The sequence below is a fragment of the Sturnira hondurensis genome, unplaced genomic scaffold, assembly GCF_014824575.4.
Source record: "Sturnira hondurensis isolate 20B ecotype Veracruz unplaced genomic scaffold, ASM1482457v3 Scaffold0004136, whole genome shotgun sequence".
NCBI lineage: Eukaryota > Metazoa > Chordata > Mammalia > Chiroptera > Phyllostomidae > Sturnira > Sturnira hondurensis.
Window position 1 is genome coordinate 51,683,803 of NW_028076767.1, and position 25,177 is coordinate 51,708,979.

Sequence of the window (25,177 nt, forward strand, 5' to 3'; positions counted from 1 at the left end):
TCTCTCCACCTGTCCATTGCAATCTTACCACCCTGGCGGGGCAGAACCTGCCTGCATTTTCCAACTACGGAGAGCGCCTTCCTGGGTATAAGTTTCTCTTCACTTCTGGGCTGGAAAGTCCCGAAACACGCGCTCTCTTGCCTTCCACATTTTAGCTGACAAGGATGTGTTGCAAGACGGCCGTGGGAAATGTGATTTAAGAGGCAGAATCCTGCAAGGGAGACAAAAGGCCCGCGGGGGTGGTGCACTGCAGGAGCGTGGTTGCCTGGCTGGGGCTGGAGGGGCGGGGCGAGTTCGCTTTCCTTTTCCCGGCCTGCGGTGCGTGCAGCCAATGGGCTCGCCTCGTCAGAACCAACCCTAGGGTGGCTCCTCTGGGACCTGGCAGCCACACCCGAGCCTGGGGGCTGACGTTTGGAAACTCCTGAAGAGGAGAATCGAAACAGAAACCGAACTGCCTGGCCAAAAGCTGGACTCAAAAGCTCCCATCCGAGAGCGCAGCCACGGCTGCCAGGCTTCCACTCGGAGAGCACTGCAGAGGCAGTGAGTCCGCGCTGTCCGACTGCTGCTGCGTCCCCCGGGCACTCCCCGCGCACCTGCTCGCCTGCCCACCTGCAGGGTTCCACCGCACCGCCGCGCGGGTCTGGGGGTCTCTGTGGCCAAACCGTTTGCTGTCAGGCACGTTGCTGCAGACCCTGCTACTCCAAGGCAACGAACGGTCAGTGGTACTCACATAGCACCTGTTGAGCAGAGAACAGCAACCTGTCCGTCTACTTGGGAGAACCTCTCCTTTTCTGAGAAGGAAAGATGTCGAACGGGTATTCTGCAGATGAGAGTTTCCAGTATCTCATCTCGTGCTTCCGGGCCAGAGTGAAAACGTACATCCAGGTGGAGCCCGTGCTGGACTACCTGACCTTTCTGCCTGCAGAGGTGAAAGAGCAGATTCAGAGGACTGCCGTCACTGAGGGGGACATTTGCGCAGCTGAACTGCTCCTGAGAACCTTGGAGAAGGGAGGCTGGCCCCTGGGCTGGACGAGGGTATTTGTGGAGGCCCTCCGGAGAGCAGGCAACCCTTTAGCTGCCCGCTACATGAACCCTGAGCTCACAGACTTGCCCTCACCATCGTTTGAGAACGATCATGATGAGTGTCTCCAACTGCTGAACCTCCTTCAGCCCACTCTGGTGGACAAACTTCTGGTTAGAGATGTCTTGGATAAGTGTGTGGAGGTGGAACTGTTGACAGTCGAAGACAGAAACCGGGTAGGTGTCGGTACCCGATTGTCAGTACCAGATGGAGTCGAGCTTTTAGGCAAAATTTGAAACTCAGGGCTGGTCATTTTTTTGGCCCAATTCCAGATGTTCTTTGACATCTTCGGGTAAATCTTGCTCCCCCTTTCTTGAGAAAAGAATATCTAGGTACTTAAAACATAACTTTGAACATTTAAATACAAAAGGGCTAATTGTTCTAATTCTTTCACTGAAATTAGCAAGAGTTAATTCTAGAATAATAATGTGTGCTAATAGATAACATTGAGCACTTACTGTGTGCAATTAGTATATATTTTGCAAAATGTATTATCAGTGTTCATGCTCAGAATAATCCATGGGGGTGTGTAACATTATTGACTCTGTTTTACAAATGAGAAAACTGAGGCAGGTTAAAAACTTGCCTAAGGTTTCCTGGGAAGACAGTGGCAGAGCTAGTGATTTAGGGCCTGATGGTGTGAAATGTTATGTCTTTTTAAATTTTTATTTATTTATCTTTAGAGGGTAAGGGAAGGAGAGAGGGAGAGAAATATCAATGTATGGTTGCCTCTCCTGCGTCCCCTGCTGGGAACTGGCCTGCAACCCAGGCATGTGCCCTGACTGGGAATCGAACCGTGATCGTGTGGTTCGCAGGCCCATGCTCAGTCCACTGAACTACACCAGCCAGGGCTGTTTTGTCTTTTTCAATATACCACCACAGAACAGAGATCAGCAAAACATGAGACATGGGCTGAATCCACGCTGCTACTGGTTTTGCCAGGCCCAAAAGTGACGACTGGCTTTTGGAGTTTTAAAGTTTTGGTGTTTATAAAGAAAGTTTTATTAGAACACAGCCATGCTCATTCATTAGAGATTATGACTGCTTCTGCACCTCAGGGTAATCCACAAGGCCTAAATATTTATTATCCGGACTTCAGAGAAAATTTTCTCAATCTCTTGCCTATATTGTGCATTATGCCATTTAGTCTTGGCCTAAATGGGAAAACCATATATATTATACACACTTTTTTTCCTCTGGAGGTTCAACATTCTCTGAGAATCAAAGTTTGAAGATTCATTGAGAAAATATGTCTCTAGTTGCAGTTTTTCATATTAGTGGAGCAGTGGATATTTTAAGTAGTATTTCGACATGGTGAATTTTGCAAGTGACTTTACACTTAATGTAATGTTTTATTGTTCATTGTTTTTCAATGAGTAAGTATAGACATTAGTGACCTATTTGAATCTGACTTACCAGGGTGGTAGGTCAAAGTCTTACATTGAAAGACAAATTGGGAAATAAACCTGTGACTAAAAGTCAAAGGCCTTGTCTAAATGCCTTTCATTTAGATGCCTTGTCTAAATGCCTAATCTAAATTTTCTTTCATTCATTTTTTCTTTTTTTTTGGACTTATTAATTGTTGGTATCTTCATACAAGGTTTTGGGCCTTGGACTCATATCAGCTTATCATGTGACTTAGTCTTTAGTGACTAAATTTCATGTTCCCTTGTAGATTTGACAGCTATGGGGCCTGTCCAAAAACCTAAACATGCATCTAATTCTGATGGCTGGTTTTCCCAACAAGTAAATTACTTTACACTGTTGTCTGTAACGTTTATGTAGTTTTGTGTATTGAGAACCAGCTAGAACGCATTATAGTAGTCCAGCTGGATATGACAAATGTGTACATCACTGTGGCAGAATCTTAATTTGGAAGACAGTATGCAGCCTTCAAGCCAGCTGGAGATAGAAGATGGCATTTTCCGCCACAGTAGCTGTTAGGAAGTCCAGAAGCAACAGAGTCCAGTAACACCACAAAGCTGTTTATGTTTGGTGGGTATGATGTCCCGATTGCCAGCGAAACAGCACTTTTCCTTATTTACTCTAAATACTTCTGCCTATCAGCATCACTTTTGTCTTGCCTGGATTGAATTTCCTCCAGCTAGATTTTATCCAAGTTCTTGATTCTGGCAAGCTAGGAGGCAGCTAGCAGTAATGCAAGGGAGTTGACACAAGGAAGATACAGAGTAAAGGGACATTTGTGCACTGGTAGCAGGTAAGGCCAATACTTTTCTTCAGATTCTTATCTCAAAGGAGGCGCTGAAAGACAAAGGGGCTAGGTATTTGGAGCTCTTTAAAGAACAATAGTGTCTCTGTGAGATTCTGGAATGATTTTTGTACACATCATTTTACATGTGTCATCAGTATAAGAAATACACCATTGTGAACAATGGGAAGGATGTTCTAGGTTTAGAGGAATCTATTCACACAGAGGCCACTGATGAATGTTTATCTTAAATGGGAAAAGTACAGTAGAAAAAGCATAAGGATTTAGAATGGAAAGATCTGGACTTAACATCTTTGTTTCTCATCATATATGTTACTTTGGGCCAAGTTTTTTAAGTTCTCTGATTTAAGTTTACCCATGAGAATTAATATAATAATAATTTCTTCTCCCTTAGAATTTTAGTGAGCACAAAATCATGTTTATGAAAAGTCTATATAAGTAGTAAAGAGCTATTTTGCCATGATGATGATAACTTTTATTATCATTTCATTTGGTTACATTTCCTTGTGAATTTACAGTGTCAGGGATTTAGGTTAATTGAGATCTGATTTTTAACGTCCCTGGTTATAAACTGTGAGTTGAGGAATAAACTCTAGCTTTCCACCTTTAAGATCCCAGAACCTAACCAAGACTAGGTATAGGGTTGGTACTTAATAAATATTAATACTTATGTGGTTAGTTAAATTTATTTCCAAAGAGTTGTCTAGAGTAAGAGATGAAAGCACGTGATATAATGAATCATGGCAGACATTGGGGAATGGATGGATAATAAACATTAAGAGTTCATAATTTTGCCCTGGCTTGGATTGAGCGCGGGCCTGCGGCTCAGACGATCGCGGTTCGATTCCCAGTCAGGGCTCTTGTCTGGGTTGCAGGCCAGTTCCCTGCAGGCCAACTCCCAGCAGGGGATGCGTGAAAGGCAACCATACATTGATGTTTCTCTCCCTCTCTCCTTCCCTTCCCCTCTAAAGATAAATAAATAAAATCTTTTTAAAAAGTCACTTAAAAAAAGAGTTCATACTTTGTTTTTGGACAGCTTAAAGTAGCATTTAACTAAGTAGTCAGAACTTCTAAAAAATCCTATTTTAATTCTTTTCTTGTTTTCCAGTAGACATTGTTTACTTGTTCTGTTAGCTTAGTATTCTAATCCTCACATGTCAGCTCTCTCCCCACATAGCACAACTTCTGAAAATGATCCTGGATTCAATTTTGTGTCCAGTGACTACCCAAAGAAACTTATGTAATTGTTTTATCTATTCATTTATGAATCTGTAGAATGGCATGAAGGTGCCATGATAATGAAAAGATTGGAGAATAACACAGATATTGTCTGTACTTTTATGGAGCTTATGTTATAGTGTTGATCAGTGTTCCTTCTTCTAACAAATAGTTAAAGAACATCTAGCTTCTGCTAGACATTATTGTGAATACTGGTGACTCAGAAATTAAGTACAAGAGTCACTTTATGGATCGTTACAATAGAACGATCACTAACTGTAAGGAGTGCCCATGGATCGACCTGCTTCCCCAATGGGATGCTTATCAGATATCTCAGCCCATTCATTGACTTAGCCATGAATTCTGGAAGAGAAATGGTCACATAAACATTTTCATAATGTCTTAATATCATTTGGAGGGGGTGAAGAGAGGTGCATGTTTCAGCCCTGGGCAGCGCAAAGCATAAGCATTTATAGTCCTGGAAAACCCCATACAACTCTTCTTGGCATAGGAGAACCCGAGATGCTAGGACCAATCCAACTAGAAACCTAGTCCACTAGTCCAGTTCTCCCTACATGAAATTTAGTAGCTTGGTCATTCCCCACTAGTTCATTATATTACTAAGTAAAGATAGATAAGAATTTTATTAGCAGGAAAAAAGTATTAATAAGACGCTAGTTATGTTAATTTGATAATAGACAATCATTTGGTAAGGTGCTAACTTTTGGGGGAACTAATTCTTTAAAATTCTTTGCTTTTAATGTGAGTTTTACTTCCTTATTTACTGGTGCCTCAAGAGTTGAGCTCTGCTGTATTTAAAAAATCGCCATTATATTTAAATAGCTATCTATTTAAATATTAAATAGATAACTATTTAATGAGGGATAGATAGCTAATAATGAAGTTATTATGAGGGATAGAAAACATTTTTATCAAGCTGTACAATTGTGTTGGTAAAACAGTGCTTATTGGAAATACCATTGGTTTCTCTCCTCATTTCTGTTGGAAGGAAAAAACATAAATCAAAGAATCTAGAATATGAAAGCATTAAGCTGTATTATCCATAAATTCATATTTACCTTATATTCTTTAAATTAGATAACAACATATTCATAGACATTTCAAATTATGTGTAATTTGATATTCAGAGAAAAAGTTCAGTGTGGGAGGAACTTGAGTGGGAATCATTATATGTTCTGTTGCAGCCTCAAGTCGAAATACTTACCTTGAAAGAATTTCAACAATCAAGTGTATATATTGAAATCTAATACCTTTATTGTGTTTTAGGAGAGCAGATTAAGTAAAAGAAATATATATTTATGTATGTAGATAGTTGCTTCAAAGTGTATTGATGTATTTTCTAACACCCAATCAGGGAAGATTCCCTAAAAATTCAGAATCTTGATGAAGTTGACAAAATTGCACAGGTATTATATGTAGTTCCACATTCAAATAATAAAAATACTTACAGGAAATAATGGCATAAAGAACCTTAAATGCTTGAACTCAGTACGGGCAAAGCAAGTTTGATAAATGTAATATTATAGTAAAAATTAACTGATTAATAGTTAAAGAAAATTTAATGGATATAATACACTTAGGTTTTTAATAAAAGTATTTGTCACAGTGCTTCACTTGTTCTTTTTAGAGAAATTCTTTCTGATTAAGTTAGCAGATAATAATAAGGTCATTACAAACACCATTGAAGACAAATAATTTTTATTAGGTTAATGAAACGAAAGAAAAAGGTAAGAAATGAGCAAGAATCTGCTTATAAAATACCATGGGGGGAGATGAACTAAAATCACCTAAAATTTATGAAATTCAAGTAGTTACTTTAACCCTCTTGCCAGAAAACGAACTCAAAATTAGGGACAATATTGGCACAGGAAGGCAGCCCTGAAGCCGGTTGCCTGCAGTCAGCTTCTCCCTCTGCGGTGCGCTCGTGGAGTGTCCTCAGGGAAGCAACTGGACTTTCCGCGCACCTTGGAGCTTTGATCTGTATAATGGGTCAATATTGTTACTTTTTTTTAGAGTTGCAGGGTTAATATATCCAAGGCCTTTATAATAGCATTATTAACTATTAGCTAATAAGACTACAGTATCCTCTGGGTAGAAACCATGCTATATGCGTACATACTAAGCAGTGTTCACTGGTAGAATATTTGTAAAGGTAGATGTTTTTCCTAGTCATCCATAAAAATAACTAAGATGAAACTAAATTCACAGACGAATCTGTGCCAGACATTGTCCCCCAAAATGCAAATTCCTCACTTTAAAAGCTTATGACATATATTTATAGGGATTAGGAAACACATTTTGTAGGAAAAACTACTCTAGCTGCGCAGCATGTCCCAGACTTCAGTATTCGTTAAAGCTGAGTCCCGTGTGCAGCAAGGATGCAGGATGCCTGAAGTCTTACTCAGTTGCTGCATTTTACGAATGTAGCATCTGAGGCTTGATCAGAGAGATAAGTAGCTCCCCTGATGGTACAGCAGGCTGGCGGTGTCCTGTCTGTTTTCTGCTCTAACTGTGGCTTGTGTTCGTCCACGTTTAGCAGGGTTTGCTTCGACTATTTATTAATCTGAGAGGGAAATTAAGTAAAGCCTAAGGGATGTAATGAAAAAATGGAGAAATAATTCTGCTCCCTACTTTAGAAAGGAATAGAGAGTTAAATCTATCTCATAATTTTAAATAAATGCCAACTTAAGAAAAATATTATAGTAATAATAAATATTGCTAATATTAAATAGGAAGAATATAAATCTGTGATAGTAGTGACTTCATCATGTTAACAGTGAAGAAATAGGAGTTCAATAAGAAATGTTTGACTCACTATTTTCAGACTCCACGAGTTAAAAGTAAAAATCAGGTCCTAAATACACAAAAATGAATTGATGCAAATAAACATAAAATGGCTAGAGAGTAAAGGCCCTTTCTTTTGCATCCCTTCCTCAGAACGGCTGAGGTAAAACATTTATTCCTACAAGTGGCCCTGCTCCTTTCTCTAGTGTTTGAAATGTCTTTTATTTACACTTAGGCTCAATGCTCATTTTTTCTGAGGGCTAGTTCTTTTTTAAATTAATTCTGAAGATGTTTGACCTTCTTGAATTCTGCTTTTCTCTTAAAAAAAAAAACAGGTGTCTGCTGCAGAACGTGATGGAAATGAAGCGGGCGTGAGAGAACTGCTGAGGAGGATTGTGCGGAAAGAAAACTGGTTTTCCACGTTCGTTTTTGTTCTGCGGCAGACGGAGAACGCAGCCCTTGCCCAGGAGCTGACGGGCTCCAGCGCCTCCGAACCCGGTGCAGGTATTTCCGGTTCCAGCGAGGAAGAGTTTGCACGTTTGATAGGTGATTGAGAGCTTAGTGAAGCTTGCAGACACAAGGCCACGCGCTAAGATATTTAGAATCAAAACTTCAAAACTGAAAGGGCTTTGAGAGATCATCTCTTTTTCTCCTCTTTACAAGTGAGGAAACTGCTGCCTAGGAAAACGTTAATTAACAGGAACCACAAAACTTAGCAAAATACACAAGAATATTGGCATAATTGACAGCTAACTCCAACACTTTTTCCATTTCCCATCTTATTTTAAAAACAAGGTGATTGAAATTTTTATGAAGACATTTTTAACATTGAACAAATTGGAAGAAAATGTTTTATTGGTTATTATGACTCTGCTGCATAGTCTTCTTGGTATTTGTATATGTTTTAAAGGAATGTATTAAATATTTGATTAAATGTCTGTAATAGCCAACGTATTTCAATATTACTTCATGTGAGTTTTTGAAATTATTAAATTATAATAACATAAGTAACATTTTATAGCCATATATTTGTAAAGCTGGTTTAAACTTCCATCTTATCCCTGGCTGGGCTGCTTAGTTGGAGACTGTTGCCCCTATACACCAAGATCGCAGGTCCGACTTCAGGTAAGGGCACATACAAGAAACCACCAAGGAATGCATAAATAAGTGGAACAATAAATTGATCTTTCTCTTTCTCTCCCCTCCCGCCACCCCCTTCCTCTCTCTCTCTAAACTCAATTAATAAACTGCCATCTTATTTTTCTTTTCAGAGCATGTATGTTATGTTTTCAAAAATATCATATGTAAAACAAATTGAAAGTTAATTGGTAATAATTGATTTAAATGAATTAGAATTATTTTAAGTTCATGTCTACCCATTTGGTGATTCATCCACTCAACTAACATTTCATGAGTACCAAAGCGGTGCCGGACACTATTGTAGGGGCTGAGGATGTGGACTTAAAGGAGACACACAATCCCTCTCCCCCCATTTACCACACTTTCTAATAAGATATGGAGTAAACAATTTCCTAAGTTACCTATGCAGAATAAAAAGATAATTGCTATTTATTAAGTTTATTAGGTTTTTATATTAATTAGATAGCTTAATTTTGCCCAGTAGTTTGAAGTACATACAGAGATATACATATATATAGATAGATAGATAGATAGATATATGTATATATATCTATAGAGAGAGAGAGAGAGAAAGAAAGAAATATTTTTACTGTGCTGTATTAAAATGCTCTAAAATATTTGGACAAGGTCTTTTATCTTCACCCTAAAACACTGCTTGGCAGGGTCATATGTCCGTGCCCTCCCCAAAGAGAAAATCTCAGGAGGCCTTGCAGCTATCCATCCTCTCCCTTGAATTCCTCAGGATTAAGGTAGCTGGGAGGTGTTTGCTCAGTCAAACTCGGTCGATCTCGAATCCAGATAGTCACTGCGGAATCTGTCTACAAGCAGGTTCCAGGTTTCTCCTGTCGCTGCTCTGTTCCACAGGAAAGCCGAACTGTACAGAAAGTCCTCTCAGTTGGAAGCTTTACTTTGCATCTGCTTTCTGCAAGGGCCTCAGTTGCAACATCAAGGCTATGATTTTTTACNTTCCTCAGGATTAAGGTAGCTGGGAGGTGTTTGCTCAGTCAAACTCGGTCGATCTCGAATCCAGATAGTCACTGCGGAATCTGTCTACAAGCAGGTTCCAGGTTTCTCCTGTCGCTGCTCTGTTCCACAGGAAAGCCGAACTGTACAGAAAGTCCTCTCAGTTGGAAGCTTTACTTTGCATCTGCTTTCTGCAAGGGCCTCAGGTGCAACATCAAGGCTATCATTTTTTACACTTACACATTACCGCCCAGCCATTGTTCCCACAGCAGGTCTCTGAGACCAGTTTGCTAAGTCTGAAGGTACTTCCAGGTAAAGCTGCATACAGTGATGGGGCCGCCTCTCTCCGACATGCCCCAGTCCAGACCATCCCTTTCATGATGAATCCCTTTCAAGATGCCATGGGAACACTTCCATTTGTGACAAGCATTCTAGAACCTGAACTTCAAAAGGGAATGACTGCTGGGTTTTTTTTTTTATTCCCCCCTTGGACATTTTAGCCTTTATATCAAAGGATATTAGAAAGGTCAGCCTTTCAGAGCACATAAGGCCTTCTTATATCCATCCCCCAAACTAGAGCGTACCTATCCATTCTACACTTGTGTGCAGTGGCATAATTGTTCGAAAAAGGGTCTAGAAGATCTGCTCTAAAGTGTCTTCTAGATTCTCCTGACATAGACAATGTGTCTGGCAGTATTTGTTGCGAACATATTTTTAAGTTCTTCTTTACAAGTTACCTTGCTAGAAGTTTAATGTAATTTTTCAAGTTGTAGTTCTTTGAACAGTAACAGTCTATAAAGAGTATGCATAGCAAATCTCATATTATACCTCTTATTACTTGCTTTATTCTATGCTATAAATTTGTACTTAAGCCTCTTTCACATTCTCTCAGCCCACTCACATATCACAGCTGGCCAGGGCCAAGCATTTCATAGAAGCGGAAAGTCCTTATGAAAAGAAACATAGTGGCACCAGTTCCCCATCAGCCTGCCATCCACCCCTGAGCCTGCAGCAGGGTCCTCTCATGGCTGGGCCCCTCCCTCTTTGGACCAAAGTGATGGATGTTGACGCAGATATGTGGGCTATTGCCAGGGCAGGGAGCAGAAGAGAAAGGATCTCTGAGCTTCCTTTGAAGGTCAGGTGGCAGATGCCAACCTGTGTCTGGGGCTCAGTGTTCTTCTGCTCCCACACCAACTTGTTCCAAACAAGTGGGACTTACTTTTTCTTTTCTCAGGAAACCAAATTGGCAAAGTCAGGGATTTAGATATTTTTCACTGAACAACACATCTGATCATGAGAATCTAAGCATTTTTCTAGCAGGTCTTGATGACCAGAAAGTTAGCTGTGATTATTCTCGTGGCTAGGAGCTGCTATGGACTAAATTATGTTACCCCAGATCCACACACTGAAGCTGTAACTCCCAGGGAGACTGTATCTGGATATAGGGTCTTTTGGAATTAATGTTAAATGAAGTCGGAAGGGTGGGCCATAATTTAGTAGGACTGTGGCCTTGTAGGAAGAGATAGACTCTCTGCCCTGCATGTAAGGACAGTCAGACAGTGACCTTTGTAACCTTCTTTGAAAACTAAAGAAAGAGCTCTCACCAGACACCAACCCTACATTGATCTTGGACTTCAATCTCCAGAAATATGAGCAAATAAAATCCTGTTGTTCAAGCTACTCAATCCATGGTATTTTGTTATGATGGCTCGAGCTGACAGCTATGCGGGCCTGGGCTCTGAATCCTTATGCTTATTGAATCTGCTCCTTCAGTTCCCTGGATGTGTGATTTTTGCCAGGTCTTGTCCTCTCTGTGCTTAATTTACTTCTCTGTGAAATGGGGATAATAATATCACTCACTTATTAAGGTTATTTGGAACACTGAATAAGTTAACATGGAAATTGCTTATATAGTACGTTCAAAACAAGTTGGCTATTATGATTATAAACTCCAAACAGACTTAATATGTAGCTGCAAACACAATCAAGTTGTCTGGTCAGAGACAAAGCCCAAAGTAATAACATTTTTTTCCAGGAAACTATTTATGCACAAGACTGACTCTCCCTTATTTTGTGAGATAGCCTAGTCCAAAATGATACTTTGGATTTTTTTTCTTTATGGCATCAGTCTTTTCTGACAGATTGCAACTTCTGAAGGACAGAAACTCTTGTTTTTCTTTGTGACCACATAGTCCTTTAAGAAAGTAGTCAACATATGTTGGTTGAAGGAAGAAAGACCGGATGGAAGAGAGAGAGGGAAGAAGAAAGGAAGGATATGGAATATTTCACTGAATTTTTAAAAAATCTCCAGAAATTAAGAATCCATGCATTTAGGCTGACATTAAAGCATATGTACATCTCATGGAAAACATACAGCAGGGGAACAAAATGGCAAGAGCACAAGCTAAAGAGAAACTACCACCAAATTTGCATTTTCATTAGCTCAGCCTTCGGTGTGACTTGTGCCACTGAGTGAGTGGCTTACTTCTGAAAGGTGATGATGGTCAGATAGGGGGTCACCTCATTGTAGTGTCCACAAAACCAGGTTCCAAACCTTTCACAGGGTCCAGGTGTCCAAGTGCATTTGGACAAATCTCTGAGGGACCTGCCCACTTGGTAGTCAGAAAAACAATAACTGGTATTTATAGTGTGTAAAAGCTTATATTACAATATAATGTACAGTCTGTTTAGGATTCAAGGCATAGAAATATATTCAGGTAAATCTCTATTTAGAACCCCCAATTTCAGCTTCAAAATGAGAATAATGGTTTTATGTAAACTGTACAAAACTGTACATTGTGCTATTTTTAACATTCTAATACTTCTCTTTATAGAAAATGAGAATTTATCACAAGAAGATGGTCCTGAAGTTTTAGCCTCAGATCCACCAAGTCCAGAGACACAGGGCTGGGACGTGGAGACTAACTCTGTGGAATCATCTCTTGCGGATTCTTCTGCCATTTCAGGTACTTGCGACACTTCCACACTTTGCAGACACCAGTAACTACTTCCCAAAAAAGCAGTTCATGCGTTGGTGACATTGGGATCTGTTAAGCAGAGGAAGAAAATTTGGGCTCTGGGGTTTTGTGAGCATTTTTATTAAAATGATATTTTTAGAAGAGATTAAAATAATTCCTCTTGGGCTAAAAATGTTTTCAAAACTAATGCAGTATTAATATGTTATGAATACGAACACATTTGGTTCTAATTTTACTTTGGAAGACATCTGTGGTCCTTGCAATGTGGTAAATATCATACACATGCCCTATATTTTACGGTTTTCAATGTACTTTCAAATATGTTATAGACATGTGCCTCATAAGGATGCTTGCATCCGTATATAATATCACAGATCACATATGAGAGTGGTCCAACAATATTGTAATGAAGCAGAGACATCCCTATTGCCTAGTGACACCATAACCATTGTGAGGGGGCAGCGCAATGCATCGCTGACATCGCTGACATGTCTGTGATGATGCTCTTGTAAACACACAACCACCAGTCGTCTCAAAGTATAGCACATACGGTTGCATAGAGCACATGGTGCTTGTTGATAAACGACTATGTTAGTGGTTTATGTATTTACTGTACTGTACTTTTTATTATTATTTTAGAGTGTACTCTAGAAGTTTGCTGTAAAGCAGTATGCCGTGTTGCCCTGGCCCCAGCCTCATGCATCTCGTGTTTACTGAATCTCTCGATCGCCTCATTTTCTCTTGTGCTTCGTTTAATGTCATGATGTTTTGTACACTACCATGCTATAAAGGCTAGTGGCCTGGAAGCAATAGGCTACGCTGCACAGCCTCGGTGTATGGTGGGCTGTACCATCTGGGTTTGCATATGTGCGCTCGGCAACGTTCGCACAACAACAAAATCGTCGAATGATGTTTCTCAGAACATATCCCAGTTCTTAAGCAGCTTGCTTCATCCAAGGGTTTGATAATGAAGTAAGGCCATTACCTTGCCCCCTACTTTACAGACTAGGGTATGTCAGGGAGCTTCAGCTGGATAGCAGAGACTAAAACCAAGGCTGTTGATAGGAAGACAAGCGGGTGCTTAACTGGCGTTGGCTTGAATTGCAGTAACTAATCAGTGTGAGAATGAGATACCGTGTTCAGCTTTTTGATGTGAAACAGCTCTGGAAGGATCAAACTAATTTAATTATGTTCCTCTCCCTAATTCGTTCGTGACAGAATCTTTCTCTCTTCTTCTGTCTCCCGAACAGGGCCACATTCTGGTTTCTCAAGACATACTTAAAGTCTGCCATGTGCCGATACGTGTCTAACAAGTAGCTCTCTGGGGAAAAGAAAAAAGCTCTGATGGGCAGTGTATACCAATCTCCATGGTGTAAATTCTCCCACTAAGGCTGGTCTCAAACGTCCAACCGCTGTGTAGCATTTTCATCGTAGAGGCACCAATAGCCTCAACATCATAGACGATATAGTAAAACGATCAGGAAATGATGGGCTTTAAGCATTCATTACCTTTGTTTTAATATAATTTATTTTATTGTATCAATATCTTTATGTAGCTTAATTTTTTTAATGACTGTCCTCAATGATTGGCTCCCAAAATTTCTGAAAATTTAACAGTTGGCCCTTGTGAGCCGGTAGAAGCTGACTCCAGCAACCACTGTAAAGCACACCATTTGTGATTCAGAAAAGTAACGTGGCTGCCTTACAGCAAATTTGAGACAGAAACGTGCAAAGTCAGCCATGCCCCCACAGCGTAGATACATGATTCTTAGCAATCCAGTGTGTATCCTTCCCATCTGTTTACACACCTGGATGTTTATCTACAATGACACTTTTCCTGTGTTCTCAAGGTGTTCTACAGAATAGCTTATAAACATTGAAAGACAGTTTTATGTGCTGGATGCATTATAATTGATTATCTGATTATTGAACATTTATGATGCTTCCACATTTCTAAATTGTGAATAATGCCACAATAACTCTTGTATTCATGTCTCAGTGTAACTCATTAATGTATTATGTAATTGGAATTTCTGGATCAAGTGATTTCTGCAATGTGAAGACACTTGATAATTAATGTCAAATTTCACTCCAGGACCTGGTATCAGTTCACAGGCCCTCCAGCTGCACAGAGAGCACCTACTGCCCTGAAGCCTCTTCTGTGGACGCAGGCATGGGTGATGTTTTAACACTTTCCCAACTGGGCATTTTATTGTTTCAACTTGACTCTTTTGATTCCTAGTGAAAAACATTTACAAGTGTATTCATTTTTGTTGCTGTTTTTGTCAATTACCTATCTGTTTTTCTATTAGGTCCTTTATCACCTTCTTGCTGGTTTACATGAACTGTCTATAGCAATCCTTTGTCATGGATAGTACCAGTATTTTTTAGATTTTGCTCCATACTTTGGCTTGTTTGTGGTGTCTGTTTCTTCGCACGGTGCTCCTGAGGTCAGCCGGAGGAGGGTCTTGTTGCAGTGCAGATGCTGGTTCCATGGGTCCTGCGTGGGGCCTGAGGCTCTTTCTGCCTCTCTGTGGTGCTCCCAAGCACTGCGGTTCCCGCCAGTCCTGGACTGCACCTTCCACAGCGAGGGTTAATGTCTAGGAAAGCAAAGCTTTTAAACGTGACTTCTGGAAGATTTTTCTTGTTTCATTTGAGCAACGGTGCTTTTCTTCAAAAATTATATCGGTAGGAATGCCAAAATCCACTATGTAACTTTGGGGCTTGTACCTTTCAATACATTTCTTTGGTAGGCTGCCTGACATCTCTGTGGGTGCCTGGCTGTTTTCTAAATCCACACTGGACAGAACCAAAGACAGAGTAAAGGCTGGGAAATGATCCTGCATCTCAAATAAGGTTTTCCTCAAAGGGTGCCTAATGCATCCCATTGGATTGCACTTTATGTGTGGAGGATTCTGAGTCTCAAAGTGGACAAAGTTAAAAGCAAATCTTTTTTAAAATTTCTGTTTTCTTACTGTTTAATATAAAACTTAAAGCTTCATCTTGTGAATAAAAAATCTGGATCGTAGTAACTACCATAGAGAACAGAACGGGATTTCCCCTCCCGAGGTTCCTCCCTTCCTCTCTTCCCTTCACTTCTTTCACTTAACAAATAGTTGTGGTGTCCCTGGAGTGTAAATCCAGGGGACTAGGGGGCAGAAATGGCTTCTCCCCCCACAGTGATTTCACCTGATGGCTGTGTCAGGCAAACAGTAGTCACTGTATTAGCTGCATAGTGCGTGCCATGCAACAGTGCCATAGCAAGTGCTATGAAAGAAAAGAACAGACTATTAAAATATATAATAGTCTGAAGATATGCGCGTGTTCAGGAAGATGTACAGGAACCTGAGGACTCCATCCCACACACAGACTTGAACTCTCTTCTCATCTGGAACGTCTTTGTGATGCAGATTTCAAAGCAGACTGGGACCATTCTGGCCCTTTCCAGAGCAGTGCCAAAGACTAACCTATTTATGGAAATGCAGTGTCTTTGCGTTAGGGAATAGACGCTGCTGCTGTGGATTGTTCCAAGTGTCTGTTTATTTTCCTGTTGCTCTTCAGAACTTAAAGTACTGATACAAATAAGTTGTAAAATACTATGAACCCAAAGAAGTTACAGAGTTATTTTGATTAATTATTTCTTTTTGCAAAATTTACTCTGGAAGAATTTTGCCTACATTGACTTCTTTAACAATTAACAATCAAAATAAATGTGAAAGTGCCCCTTAATCTCTAATATGCATTTGCATAATTTTATTTTGATATAAATAATTTATCATCTTTATTTTGAATTCTAATATATTGTGTTAAGATTTCAAAAACAGTTACCAAAATGGCATTGAAAGAAACTTTTACTTAAAGTGCACATAATCTGCACATATGAATTTTCATATGCAGAAAGAAAAAAAAACTTGAATTATTTCCAATTTCAAATGAAGATTTCTGTAATTTTTATTTCTGAACCAGTTTCTAAGTTTTTTATTCAGTGCATACAAGTGTTAATTACTTATAATTTAATGCAAAGATTCCTCATATATTGTTTCTAGCTCCTTTTACTCATTAATACACCTAATGGGGGAGGACAGACCACCGTTAGTAACAGTACTAAATCCGAAATCCGTTGTAGTCGTGCCCCTCCTTCGTGCGGACAGTGACCTATCAGCGTTCGGTAGTGGGCGGATCTGGAGAGTGACTGCATCCCGTCTCCTCACCTGGGGCCGGCATTTCTTCTCTTTTTCTCCTTCCAGCTGCTTCCCATAAAACAGAAGTGGTTGATTAAGGAATACCAAAAGTTGGTGGTTGTTTTGTTGTTCTGCCTTTTTTCCAAGTTAACACAATAATTTCTAAAGGATACTTGAATAGTCCTCAGACTATCAGTAGGATTGTAACACTGGGTTTATAGTTCTGCTTTCTTAAGTCACTGATCATCATATCACAAGAAAATATTGGAAAACCTTCGTGTCTCTGTCTGTAGCCCACACATTCCCAGAAAACAACGGAGGGCACAAAGCCTACATTCACTTTATGCCATTAAAAACATTTTACTTACAGCAAGTACATAATTATACGGATTTAAGAGTTCTGTAAGTGGATAATAAAAGAGTTCTGTGAGTACAATCAGTTTTAGTTGTCTGTTGCTTTGTCACAAGGGAATAGTTATTTTACATCAACATTTTTATTATACTGTTTCAGGAAATAATACTCTATAATAAAATGAAAGTAAATTAAATGAGATTCTCAACTAAATAAAATTTTTGTACTTGGTATAGACTTACTTTGATGCAGAGCTCCGAAGAATATCCCCCAAACTTCTTTTATCATTCTCTGTTGGATCTTGCTGTTGTCAAACTAGAAAATGCAAATACTCAGATTGGCCAGCAGAGGGCGCTTTTACATTTCTAAAGAAAATGTAATTTCACTGTTCAGTCTAATGTAAGGGAGTAGAACGTGCTGTGTGTGAATATACAGTGCGCATGCCTATGGATGCATGTGTATATTTTGATTTATATATTCGTTCACGTGAAGATTTTAAAATTCCACCCCAGCTAATGAGCTTACCAACCTGCTTGTTTTCAGACTTTAATACCTTCTTTTTCATATTCCCCCATATGTTCCACTCCTTAGGTTTATCCGGTGACATTATGCTTTGGAATACATTGTGGATATATTTTGCATAGATCATCTTCTGCAGGAGGGGTTTAAAAATTGACCTTTACGAAACAGCCTCCTTCTCCCTGGCCCAATCTGTTGTAGCACTTTTGTTGTTGTTGTTTTGTTTTGCCTTTTTATAGACCGAAGCCCAATCTTAGATTTGCTCTATACTATTTTCTTTTAAAATGCCACAAAATTTATCCTTGCACTTGAGGACCAGAATAATGTTCTATAGCACTAATCTCTAGAAATTTGGAAATTTTTAGAATCTCTAGAAATAGATACCACGTAGTGGTTGAGACCTTAGTGGGAAAGGTAATCCACAGAGCGGGTGGGTACCCTTGGGTCAGGGCACCTAGGCTGTTGCAGGAGTGGCTTGAATTAAGATAGTTCTCCTTTGCTTCTATATTTTTCTAATTTTAGTGACATTAATTATTGTACTGTTGAGGCAATCCAAAAGGCAGGTAGGAATTTGAGCTGAGGGGGAGAGAGAGATGCCGCTGCTGCGGACTGACTGACTGATATTGGTGTTTTTAAAAAATAATATAGGTTTGTACTGCATCCAAAACCTACCAAGAGCCGTCTGGGTCTGTTATGTGACTTACAATTGCATAATAGCCCTAGGAGGGTTACCATTCATATTTCAGGAATGAGGACATTTCCTCAAGTCAGATCTCCTTCCATGAACATATATTCCCCTGTTCTCTCTTCTACCCCCCGCCCCCTTTCCCTCTGGTAATCACCGTACAGTTATCTGTGTCTGTGAGGTTTTTTCTTTGCTTAATCCCTTCACCTATTCCATCCAGCCTCCCAGGCCCCCTCCGCTCTGACAGCCGTCAGTCTGTTCTCTGTATCTATGACTCTGTTTCTATTTTGTTTGTTGGTTTATTTTGCTCATTAGATTCACATAGGAGTGAAATCACATGGTACTTGTCTTTCTCTGACTGGTTTATTTCACTTGGTGTAATGCTCTCCAGGCCTGTCCATGCTATTACAGAGGGTAAGATTTCCTTCTTTCTTACTGCCGAGTAGTATTCCACTGTGCAGAGGTACCTCAGCTTTAAAAGAATACTCCTAAAAGTTTACCGTTCATCCTTTGAACAACTATAAAATATGGGCACAATGCATGTGTGATCATCTCAGATGATGTTCGTCGGAAAGTCCTTAACTAGGGGAATGTATTCTTTGTGGTGCTGCAATGGGCTGATACCGGCTTGCAAAGGAGCCAAAGGTGGACAGGACTTCCTGACTCCACCCAGTGATAGCGTGCTGGTAGCTTCAACTCAGCCATGGTGATAACTTTTACACTGTGGAAATTGGTACTTTTTAATGCTGACCTTTCCCCACAAGAGCCTGACTTCTGAACATTAACCAGGACACCCTTAAATGTGTCTCTTCACATATTTTCCTCGTGCCCGCTTCTGTCTGCTTAACTTGTACACCTCCTCCCGAAGGGTGCCTGTCAGCTGAAGACATTTCCAATCTATCTTCTTCTGTCTTGTCGCCCTAAACTTTGTTATTGCCAAGACTTTCCGTGTGGTCATCTGACACATCACTCATAAGCGACTCTGCTCTAGGACTTTTTGCCTCTGGCACTGACTGGCAGTGAGCCAATGGGTTGTCCTAGTGGGTCCAGTTATCCCCAGAACTCTGTACTTTAATCACTGTCTTTCTCTTTGAGACCCAATTCTAAAGGCCAAAGGGCATAGAGATACAATTTAAGCCAGCATACTTAGACACAATTCAAATTTCATTCTGACAAAAACATTTCAGCAGTATAAATGCTCTGAACAAGGAGCTTCATGGATAGCCATGTGGGCCTTTGGCTCTGGGAGAGCTTCCCTCTCCCCCCGCCCCTGAAACTCATTTCCTAGAAGCTTGGATCCAGGAGAGAATATGCAAGGTGGGTGGAGGTGGCTTCTCTCCATTCTGTGGGAACACATGTTCCCTGGCATGGAGAGCAAAATCTGACAGACCAAAATGTGAGCGTGTGTGTGTGCGTGCGCACGCACAGATCCATATACATGGAGCTGAAAATAAAAGTCATCTATTTCCTCTCAAAAAAGATTTAAGTTATTTCCAAAGAAAAGGAAGTATGTATTATTAGTAGTAAGAAAGTGAAGTACACGAGAAGTCCATGCCGTCTTTGTGCGTGCCCACACGTGCACGGTGCTGGGAGTGGCAGGGGCAGCCTTCGCCAGCCTGGGCTGCAGGGGATGGTGCAACTGGAGGGGAGGTGGGGATGGCTGAAGAGGTGAAGCTAAAGTGCGCGAGGTCAGAACTACTAGAGTAAATATAAAGTTACTGTGGCAAGTGGAATTAGAGTATTCACCGACCCCATCAGCACGGCCTCCTGGGAGGACCGGACCTCTCGGCGCCCTTCTTTCTCGGTAGGCACAGGGCCCCTTGCACGGCTTCCTACCGTGAGGTAAAACCACGTTCCAGCAAACGAACTGCTCCACAGCCCAAGACCAGAGGTAAGAAAGGAGGAATGTTCTCTGAGCTAAGAAATACATCAAGGCTGAAAAGAGGAGGGACATGACCTAGGAGGAATAGAAGTAAGAACTAATTTGTATCTTAAGGAATGAAATTTAGGCTTTACTTTGAAAAAAGGCAATGTAACTTATCGACTAATTGTTATAATAGCATTTTCCAGCAGAGGGCAGACTTTACATTGAAATAGATCTAAAAAGGCCTTCAACCAGGAGGTTTTCATTTGAATTTTTTAAAACTTCAATATTTTTGGTTCCTAAATAGTTTAAAAATATTTTAAAGTATTTAAGGTCCAGAGGATGTTAAATATGAAATTTCTCAGGTTCCAGTTAATATTTGTCTTAAAATATTGAAGTTGTAGTAGCAAAATGAGACTCCCCCTCTTCCCTACCCAAGGCTTATGGACTGGTTCTGTCCTCGTAAGCAAAGCTGTTCTTTTTTGTGTGTTGTTTACAAAATTATTAGAGAAAATCCTTTCTCTTAACTACATGAGCATCATTTTTCTTCATTTCAGTAGAGTTTGATATGAATGACTTATTTTCTTTAACAGAAATAACCAGCATTTTCTGATCTGTTTCATAACTAGCTTTGATATTTTCCATAGAGGAAATAGCACCTATATAAAAGTTAGCTAAAAGTATTATGTAATAAAATGCCAATATTCAAAGCCTCTTTAAGCTGCAACTTCATGAGAAGTGAAGATTTGTTTTTCTTCATGATTCATTTCCTTGATCTAACAGAATCATTCTCACAACAAACGAAAAAGTAGAAAATACTGTGTATATTAAAGATTTTTTTAAAAACATTACATCACTTGTGAGCATGGATCCGGAGATGGGTCGGGCTGACTTCACAGCACGTGTTGCCTTCAGGGTGATGCCCAGTCTCCCATGGACGCTATTTTATCTGGTCTCTTTTTCAATCACAGACAGACACACGACTTTTTTATTTGGTTGTAACTTCAGATTGACCTACTGTAAAAAGTATAGAGTGAAGGAAGATATTTCTATACAGTCAGTTGCAGTAGTTTTTGGCTTATAAGCTCAATAGGTTGGTTTAATTTGGGCATCACATAAACACTTTCTAAGTCTGGCTTTTTGTGGGTGGGGGGTGTGTGTGTCTAACATGATTTTTGAAAATGAATGCAGGAAGAAAAGCTCTGAGAAAAACATTCTCAATGTTATGGGAAATACCTTATAATATATTTTCTTTTGTTATTAAAATTACTATCTATAGTACTTACATTTCTGTGAAATAAAAGATATATCAAATGCATAAGAAATTGCTGTCTAGGAAACAAAATTATCTCCATGTTGAGAAACTGGAAATTTATATATCCTTAAAATGACAAATATATTCACTTTCATAATGATCTCTAGCAGAAATTATTAAAATTAATTTTGTCAACAGGATAGAAATATTCTTTTATTTGTGTGCAGAAAAATGTTTCATAACATTAAATGGGACGTTTCAATTAAAGTTAACCAAAGTCTATGGATGAGATGAGAAATATTAGCAACAAAAACCAATCTAACTTTTTTTCTTGCAAAGACAAGCTGTGTGTGGTGATCACTTTGTAAGGCATATAAATGTGAAATCTCACTGGGTTCTACACCTGTACCTAATATAATGTTGGGTGTCAACTGTACTTAAATTCAAAAGAGCTTTACATTTCAGAGTAAAAACTAGACATGAAATTTAAAAAAGACAAGCTGTTTCAAATTGATAGAAAATCTGACATTACAATGAAAATGTCTAGATACTTTAAAAATCTTTATTTTTCTCAGAAGTGTGCATACAGGCTTGTTTGCTGGTTCACAGAGCCACACACAGACCACCAGCCAGGCACAGCACAGGGCGAGAGGCTCTGGAACAGGACCGAGACTCAGAAACTGCGGACTTCCAGCTCTCTGGCTGTGTGATCTGGATAAACGATTTCACCTCTCTGACCTGTGGTTTCTCACTCGTAAAGCGGAGGCGATAATGGGTATCTACCACACAGGATGCTGAAGGTTTACAATGTAATTTACATTGTGTCGGTGAGAGCACAGTGCTCAGTGACACATTGCAGATTTATTTTTTAGATGAAAATAACCCAAATAATGAACTTAATTAATAATACCCTATTTTTGGCAGCAGCTTTCGTTAATAGTCACTAATGATTTGTGTACATTGCATTAAATAGGTTCTCCAAATTGTATGTATGTTAGAACAAAGCTTGGGGAAAGTCTTGACTTTACACTTACACGGAGCAGATTTAAGATGATGGTTTAACCACTAGTGATTACAAAATGAAGTGGAAATCAAACATAATTTCCATTTAGATTACACTTAGTTGGAAAGTTAAAGACACAGCATTTGATTTTAGCTAATATTGGTAAGTATTTTTCTGTATTTGTGGTATTGTTTTCACTTCTCAGTACCACATTCAATACAGCAAATTAAAACCATGTTAAAATTTAATTTTTTGCCTCAAAAACCTGGGTCTCTACTTCTAAGATCGAGAGTTATCCTTACACTGACATTTTCCCCATTTCATTTTTCACCTTGCTTTTTCTTACAAGTCGTATTCTCTTTTCATCAGTACATCTGCCCAAAACACTCTTCTGCTTGACAGTTCTACCCCACACTCTCCTCGGAGCTTCTAACAAGGCGTACCTCTGGGAATTGCAAAGTGCCATATTTAAACTCTCTCAGTGAGATGTACAGGTTTTCCCGTGTGATCAAAAGGGACTCCTCAAATCTGAGTTTTAGAGCTAATCTACGACAACTGATAAGCACAGTATTTTCACATTAGTGTATTTATGTTGTGCTAATGTATTTAAACAGTATGTCTGTCTATTGAGAATTTTTCTACAAATTTCTTATTAGCTTGCTTTTACCTATCAGGAATGACATTTCACATTTTAATTGGCCTTGGTTTTACTTTCTATATTTTCTAAGCTAAATAGGCTTATTCAGGTTTTCCAGGAGAGGTTGCAGATGTCACAGGTGCTCAGCGGAATACTAGTCGGCGGTAAAAAGGGACAAATTACTGACATAAACAGCAACGTGGGTGCATCTCAAACTGCCTCTGCTACGTTAAAGAAGCTAAACACAAAGGCTATTTGTTGCAGAAATCTATTTATCTGACGTTATGGAAGAGACGGAAGGATAGGGACAAACCAAGTCTGTGACTGCCAGTGGGCAGCAAGAGGCAATTGAGTATGAAGCGGGGTGAGGGGACTTTACAGTGAAGGAAAAATCAAACTGTATACGTTTATCGAACTCATCAAACTATACACCTGCAAAGAGTCATTTACAATGTGTAAATTATACCTCAGTGCACCTGACTTTGAAATGTAACTGGCTAAACAAAGAGAAGAGACCTGTAGTTTTAGGGAGTTTTATGTTAACTCTTTCCAGAGGAGTTTTATTGATAACATACTATGTGCCTGTTTTTCACCCATTTCTATTTCCAGCCTGAATGTGTGAAACCCAGACTAGTTTTCAAGGGCTAAAGGCTACTTCGGTATAATTTATTTAGTGTGTCCAGCAGCTTTAGCATGAAGTAATAGTCATCTAACAAATATAAGTATTATAAAATGTTCTTATAAATGGTAAAAAGAATATTATAAAATAAACTCTTACTCTGGAAATACACCAAATACTTGGATTTTATTTCGTTTTCCAGCCACCAGTAATTAAGCCAAAGTGCTAAGAGCTGATCTTACCTAATGTTATTCAACAGTTACCCGCTATGAGGAGGAAGACTGTACCGGCCTCATTTTAAATGAGAGGAAGTTAGACACAGCAACTGCCACAGCAGTTTTCACAGATCCTTCCTATTCCAACGGCAGCGTTTGTAGCCATCTTCCCTTTATTGGTACCAGTTTGGCGATAGTTATGATCCTTGAGGACTGGATTGAAAAAATCCTTGGAAATAAACTGTGAGGAGGGATGTCTTCCCTTGAGGGAAAGATTTTCAAAAGGAATTGATAATGAGTACTAAAAACAGAAAATTGGGATCGACAAGGGAAGGGTATGTCCTTGCCACTCACATTAACTGTAACCATTTGGTAGAAGCTCAGTTTCATTACAGTAAAGAAAAAAATGTATTTACAACCTCACATAAGCTCCAGCACAATTGCAGTGCCAGATTTTAGTGATATTCTTCCTGAGCAAATTTTTAATATTTTGAAGTTCTTTTTGCTACTGAACTGCTGTTTTAATAACTAACCAGTGAATCAACATATTTTATTAATTTTTTACTTTATTCATTAACTACCATTTTGTGTGAAAATAACTCAATAGTTTCTTTGTAATATATTTCTAAGTGGCATTTTCAAGCCTAGGTCTTTTTCAGAACAAAATTTACACGAAGGGGGGGATGACAAAAGTCATAAGTCCTTACAAATTTGCATGAGCTCTCGTAGTGGATGTATGGTACTGTGAGTAGGGTTGTGTATTTGATTCGCTACCTGGCAACTTCTCATTCAAAGTGAAATTGGTAAATGTAGCTTGCCAGAAACTCTTACCTTTTATTCATAATTATGTGGGTGTGCCTTCCTAACTTGTATCGAACTGTACGTACTGGGTGCTGTAGAGGTGTGCAGTTAAAATATGTTTATCCTCGGAAATATTTTTAAAATATTTTAAAATGTTTTCCTTTGCAGAATCAGACACAAGTTTGGCAGAAGGAAGTGTCAACTGCTTAGATGAAAGTCTTGGACATAACAGCAACATGGGCAGTGATTCAGGCACCATGGGAAGTGATTCAGGTACTGCCTCACTGTTGTGTAAACCTTAAAAAGTGTGAAATGAGACGCCATGTAGTGGAAAGCATGGGGGCTGTTCCTACCCTCCCAAATGTATTTATGCAATCAAAGCAATTCTTCTCTACAGTTGAAACAGTTTTGGAACTTCGCCATGCACTTCCTTTAAAAGTACAACTTACAGAAGTCTTAGAATCAAGCTCTCTAAATTTGATCCAGTGGGTATCTTTTTGGTCTGGCAGGGGCCACCTTCCATGGAACCGTGTTATCTACTTTATTTGTGGAATCTGTTTCGTTTGATTTGACTGTTTTAAATTCTGTATGTATTTTAGTACATTTTTCCAAACCCGAATTTTTCTATTAA

The 25,177-nt window shown here is 39.4% G+C and overlaps 1 protein-coding gene across 1 annotated transcript in view; it reads left to right on the forward strand.

Moving 5' to 3' along the window:
* Positions 1 to 673: 673 nt before the first annotated feature.
* The window catches only part of IFIH1 (interferon induced with helicase C domain 1), a 50,336-nt gene continuing 25,832 nt past the window's right edge, over positions 674 to 25,177 (forward strand). The window contains exons 1-4 of the mRNA XM_037044581.1: positions 674 to 1,257; positions 7,670 to 7,838; positions 12,272 to 12,403; positions 24,715 to 24,819. Coding sequence (XP_036900476.1) covers positions 805 to 1,257; positions 7,670 to 7,838; positions 12,272 to 12,403; positions 24,715 to 24,819 — 859 coding nt within the window. The 5' untranslated portion in view covers positions 674 to 804. The remainder of the gene's footprint in view (positions 1,258 to 7,669; positions 7,839 to 12,271; positions 12,404 to 24,714; positions 24,820 to 25,177) is intronic.